The sequence below is a fragment of the Canis lupus genome, chromosome 2 (assembly GCF_048164855.1).
Source record: "Canis lupus baileyi chromosome 2, mCanLup2.hap1, whole genome shotgun sequence".
Lineage (NCBI taxonomy): Eukaryota > Metazoa > Chordata > Mammalia > Carnivora > Canidae > Canis > Canis lupus.
The window spans coordinates 2,599,967-2,605,966 of record NC_132839.1 but is presented as its reverse complement, the minus strand read 5'-3'; the positions used below and the strand labels follow the sequence as shown (position 1 = coordinate 2,605,966).

General features: G+C 51.4%; 1 protein-coding gene and 1 long non-coding RNA gene across 2 annotated transcripts in view; one reads left to right on the top strand and one right to left on the bottom strand.

Moving 5' to 3' along the window:
• Positions 1-506: 506 nt before the first annotated feature.
• The window catches only part of LOC140611252 (uncharacterized), a 51,557-nt gene continuing 46,063 nt past the window's right edge, over positions 507-6,000 (bottom strand). Inside the window, exon 5 of the long non-coding RNA XR_012012535.1 lies at positions 507-2,665. This is a non-coding gene — a long non-coding RNA (uncharacterized lncRNA). The remainder of the gene's footprint in view (positions 2,666-6,000) is intronic.
• WDR36 (WD repeat domain 36) overlaps positions 3,799-6,000 on the top strand; it is a 42,725-nt gene continuing 40,523 nt past the window's right edge. The window contains exon 1 of the mRNA XM_072788102.1: positions 3,799-4,127. Coding sequence (XP_072644203.1) covers positions 3,978-4,127 — 150 coding nt within the window. The 5' untranslated portion in view covers positions 3,799-3,977. The remainder of the gene's footprint in view (positions 4,128-6,000) is intronic.

Here is a 6,000-nt window from a genome sequence, read left to right as displayed (position 1 = left end):
TCTCCTTCTGCCTGTGTCTCTGCCTCTCTGTGTGTGTCTCTCATGAATAAATAAATACAATCTTAAAGAAAAAAAGAAGGGAAAGAGAGTGTGTATTTGTCCCAGAAAACGAGCACTGGAGGAAGTGATACTTGGAAGTTCAGAGAAAGGAGAGCTTCTTACGGACTGAAAAACTCATAGAAGCCTTTGTGGAGGAGGGAGAACTTGAGCTGGGTTTGGAATAAAAGGGAGACTCTTATCCAGAAGGAAGGGGTGAGGACGCTGCGCAGAGAACAGAGCCTAAGCCGCAGCCTGAATGAGGTAACGGGATGTGTCGAGTGTCCCAGGCACCGCCACTGCAGGATAAGCCACTCTGGAACACACACTGTGTCGTGTTATGGCTCCTGTGTGCAGAAAGAGGACAGCAGAGATGCTGTGCCAGCTGAGAGAGCAGAAATCTGGGGGTGGCTCAGCACGCCCCCCCCCCCCCCCGGCCTGAAACAGTCTAGAGGCATCCGAGCTGTTGCGCCTGGTAGTTAGCTCTGGTTGTGAGCTGCAACCACGGCTGGTGACAGGGCGTAGGACCTGTCCACGCTCTCCACAGGGTCTCTCCACGTGAGTTTGGGCTTTCTCTCTGCATGGAGGCTGGCTCTGACAGTGGGCACCGCCAGGGAGCAAGGTGGGAACGCAAGGGGTTTTTATGATCCGATCTTGAAAGTCACATGCTCACCATGCTTCATTATTCAAAGCAGTTAAAAAGATTCACCAGGCTCAAAGGGGAGGAGATAAAGATACCAAGACTGGATAGTAGTAGTGTCAAGATCACATTTTCGTAGGAGTGTAAGGATGGGCAATTGTGTTGCCATCACTTTTGGAATCTCAATCTGCTACAGCATGAAACTTCTTCTAAAGTCTCAAAGCTGGGAACAAGTAACTCTTCTCTCTCCCTGTCTAAGGAAACCTTGCAAGTCATTAATTGAGGACTTGCTTAAGAGATGGCCGGTGACTGTAACCAGATCATGACCCGAGAAAGACAGTTGTAATTAGAGGATTCTTTTAAAGAGAATTTGTAGATGTAGGGAGAGCTGTGGTTTCCCCAGCAATCCTTACCAAGAAGGGGGGACCTGCGTTGCCCAGTGCCTGCAATTCTTAAGCTAAATGATGTGCCCTCTCCAAAAAATTATAGAGATTAAGGGTATGGACAAGCAAGTGAGATTGATGATTTACTCCCGGTCTACTAGGCTGTAGAATTTTGTAGGCTCACCCCAAGCCTACCTAAACGAAACACAAGATGGTACTTGGAAGATCTTGTATTTTGAGGATGAGTCAGAGTACATTAAAAAAAAAAGTTCTCATTGGGAGAATTCTATGGGGGGAAAACTAGTCATAATGGACTACAATGCCTAGGATCTTGAGATAGATCAAGAGTTGGTCAAGATGCATGAGACAGAGGACACTTGACAGTCAAGAGAGTACTACCAAGAGTACCTCGTGAATATGATGTCTGCTTTACATTTTCCTTTTCCTGATCCAAGCGGAGCGGACTCAAAGTCGTGGGGGCAAGGAGAGTAGAAGAAGACGTTAGTAGGAGTGGGTCCAGCTCCTGTCATTTTGAAGTATGGTTCTCTAATTTTTCCTTTGGTTCTGTAAGCATTCTCAGCCCTTAACCCCACCTCATGGATGAGGCACAATCGTTTTGTTTTAAAGTTTTCTTGCTTCTCTATGCTTCTGACCCAGACATTTCTAACCAATACAGATATAAAGGATATTAGGAGGGTGGGGAGAATGTGGGGGTGAAACAAGAGAGTCTTAGGAAAATTAGTTTCTTATTTTTGAAATATTTGGATATATCTCTCCTGTAGCATGAGGTTGCTGTCAAGACGTGTCAACAAGGCAGCTGTCATCTGAAGCCTACAGGCTTGACGGGGGCTGAAGGATGTGGCCTCAGGGTGCTTCTATTCACATATCTAGCAAGGTGTCCTGGTGGGTGGCAGGAGGCTCTCAATGCCTTGCCACGCGGAACCCTCTGTGGGACTCCTTGAGTATCCTCCCAACACGGCTGTTGAGTTCCTTCAGAGCAACTGACCCAAAAGGGAGCAAGTCAACATCTTGAACCGTCTTCATCTGTTGTGCTCAAGATTGCGAATCTGAGACACCACCAAAGAGCCGACACCAATGCAAGTACACGAGGGTTTATTAACAAGCTCGAGCTTGGGTCCAAGTATACCCAACACAGCGGAGCAGGGACTTGGACCCCAAGGTAGGTTACAGCTGGGTTTTTATGGGCTGGTCTAGGGGGTTTTCAGGTGGAGGAATTTTTTTCATTCTGATATGGGGGAAAGGGTGGGGGAGTTTCTTGAGATCTGTTTTCCTTCCAACACAGGACTTTCTGTCTCTTCTTTCTGATATAGGACTCTCTGTCAAGGGCGTTCTGTGGTTTTTCCTGTAAAGTTCAGCTCTTATTCACAGGGGCCTGAGATGGCTGTACTTGTGCTAATGTTAAACTTGAGCTGGAATGGCCTTAATTTTCTCGGCCTCCACATACCTTCATTGTCTTTTACGACCCAGCCTGGTCACACAAACCAACCCTATTTTGTGTGAGAGGGAACGAGGGCGTTGAATACCAGGAGGTAAGAATCATGCAGGGCCATCTTGGAGGCTGGTGGTCGCCATCCATGGAGTCACCCTCAAAAAAAAAAGAAATGGTCTTTGTTATATACCCTACTCAGAAACCGTCCTATTGAACGTTTTTTAAAAAGCTGGAAATGACTACATAGCACAGCTGTAGACTTAACGTACCTAAATATTGTGAAGCCCTAGTGTGTTGAATCAAATAGGAAACGATCATTTGCCAACGGTCTACTATACACACATTTCCTTGTATTCTAACTGGGGGGCGTCTCTAAGCAAAGAGTGAGAGCTGGTCCTTTCTCCCGCTGCACATTCACGCAGGTCACTGGCAGCTGAAGAGCAAGCAACTAAGGGAGCCCACTGATGGGCAGGGGCGACCTGGGGCCCTTGTTGACCCAGTTAACCCCTCAGCCCACCCTCCCCGTAAGAGCTCGCTGCTGTGCTGCATCATCTGTCGCTGTGCCCATGCTCCTGTACATCCCTATACTACTGGATTTTCCAGGATGGCTCTCATTTTTTAGACTTTTGCCTTCCTGTCCAGATGTAGGTTAAAGAACAGGAATGTGATTGTGGGACAGACCCCAGTTCAAACTGCTACACGGCCGTCAAGTAAGCGACCCTCCACAGGTTAGGTAATCGGGCACTCCGGGTTCCTTGTCTTCTTTTCTTTCTTTTCTTTTCTTTCTTTCTTTCTTTCTTTCTTTCTTTCTTTCTTTCTTTCTTTCTTTCTTTCCTTCCTTCCTTCCTTCCTTCCTTCCTTCCTTCCTTCCTTTTCTTCTTCTTCTTCTTCTTCTTCTTCTTCTTCTTTCTTTCTCTCTTTCTTTCTCTCTTTCTTTCTTTCTTTCTTTCTTTCTTTCTTTCTTTCTTTCTTTTCTTTCTCTTTCTTTCTTTCTTTCTTTCTTTCTTTTCTTTCTTTTCTTTCTTTTCTTTCTTTTCTTTCTTTTCTTTCTTTCAAGATTTTATTTATTTATTCCCGAGACCCCCAGAGAGAGGCAGGGTCCCCGCGGGAGCCCGGCGCGGGGCTTGATCCCGCGACCCCGAGGGCGGAGGCTCCGCTGAGCGCCCGCGCCGGCCTCCGTCCCGGTTTTCTGCAGGTGTGACCAGGCCCCTAACGTGGCTGCACGTGTCGGCCCCCCCGCGACCGCCCTCTGCGGGCGCGACCCCTCCCATCGGCGGGGGCGGGGGCACAGCCCTGGGCCGTGGCGCGGAACCCAGGTCGCGCGGCCCTGGGCGCTCGGGGGAGCGGTTTGTCGGGCGCACGGGGCGCCGCCCCCGCGGAGGCCATTGGCCGGGGCCCCGGAAGTGCGGTGTGGCGCGCGAGGCGGGGTCGGGCCGCCGCTTCCGCCGGGCCGGGCGCGGAGGCCGCCATGGAGCGCGGCGCGGGCAGCGCGCTCTTCGCGGGGTTCCGGGCCTTGGGGCTCTTCAGCACCGACGTCGCGCACGTGCTGCGGTTCAGTGCGCTGAAGCGCCGCTTCTTCGTGACCACGTGCGTGGGCAAGAGCTTCCACACCTATGACGTGAGTGGCCTCCCGCGTCGCCCGCTGCCCGCGCCCCCGCGCCCCCGCGCCCCCGCGCCCCCGCGCCCCCGCGCCGTCCAGGCCCGCCCCTCCCCGCTCCCCGCTCCCCCCCACCTGCCCTGGGTCAGCCTGCCCTCCCCGCCTTCTCCCACTGCCCTGGGTCAGCCCCTCCACCCCCCGCCCTGTCGGCCCTCGTGCTGCCGGCCAGGCCCAGGCGGGCCGTGGGGCCGCGGGGGAACCCCGCGGGGACACCCGGTTCCGTGACGTCACGGCTGTTCCCTCACACCTGTGAAGGTGTCCTGAAGGTGTACATGTGAGGCACTCGGATCCTAGGCACACACACACCCCGAGATCTGCGCGAGAAACAGTCGTAAGACGCTTGGCTGTGCAGCTCTGGCCCAGGCTGGATTAGGCCCCCACGGGGGAGAGCGGGAGGGGGAGGCCCTCCTCCCCGAGGCCCCCTGCGTCCGTCCTCCCACGTGCAGTGTCTGGCCCCCAGCCTCCTGGCCTAAGCCGGGCAGCGATTTCTCTCTACCGTGCGGGTGGTCCTTCCGGAGCGCCCTGCTGTAAATCCCGAAACCGTTTCAGAAATCAAGGTACCTGCCCCGGGCCCTCCTGCCTGTGAGTTGAGGGTTTTTCTCCTTTAACTTGTCTCGGTCAGTCGTCCTAATCACCTTTGTTGCTGTTTCCCTTTATCTGCAAATAAATGTGCGGGGCCGACAGCCAGTGTTTTTTTTTTTTTTTTTTCCTCTTTTTTACGATTTCATTTATTTATTCATGAGACGCAGAGATGGAGAGGGAGAGACGCAGGCAGACGGAGGAGCAGGGAGCCGGATGCAGGTCTCCATCCGAGGACCCCGGGTCAGGTCCTGAGCCGAAGGCAGACGCTCCCCGGATGAGCCCCCAGGTGCCCCGAGCCAGTGTCAATTAAGTACTTTTTCTGGAAACCGAGCTGCAACCCTTCTTTGAAGGATTGTGGAAAGCAAAGGGGTTATTAGTAAGAAGAGGTGGTTGCTGGTAGCTGGTTGGGGTAGCGGAAGAGGAAAGTGAGGGCCATGCCCACGGTGCAGGTGGCGCTGGTGACGGCAGCTGAGGTTTATTGGGCATTAGCTATGACTAGCTCCTTTCTAACTGTTCTACTGCTAATCTAATAACCCCATAAGGCAGAAGTCTGTTTTAATTCTTATTTTATAGTTGGGACTTTGAGGAGGGGGCGGGGGGTGGTTGGGGTAACTGTCCAGGTCCTACTGCTGGGTCAGTAACCAAAGATTGGGGTCAACCAACTACAGCCTGCAAGCCAGTGCTGCCCACCATTTGTTTTTGTATACTCCTGACATTTTTATTTATTTTACAGGTATGTTGGTGTTTTTCTAATATAACACTCCCCCAGTAAAATTTGCACACTAGTAGGATGCAGTGTAATTAAGCTTTGTCATGGGATGGAGACTTGCGTCTACTTCCATTTAAAAAATTAAGATATGGGACGCCTGGGTGGCTCAGTGGTTGGGCATCTGCCTTTGGCTCAGGGCATGATCCTGGAGTTCTGGGATCAAGTCCCACGTCGGGCTCCCTGCATGGAGCCTGCTTCTCCCTCTGCCTGTGTCTCTGCCTCTCTCTGTCTCTCGTGAATAAATAAATAAAATCTTAAAAAAATAAAAATAAAAAATAAGGTATTTAATATGACCTCCAAGGGCCTTTTCAATCTTAGGATCCTATCAGATCTGGGATTTGAATTTCCATTTATACCCCTCCGAGCTCTGTGCTTCAGAGATGGGTGGTTTTGACATTTATAAATGCTTGGGAAAAAGTCAGAAAAAAAAAGTCATATGTCATGGCATATACAAGTTACGTGAAAATCAAATTTCTGTATTCA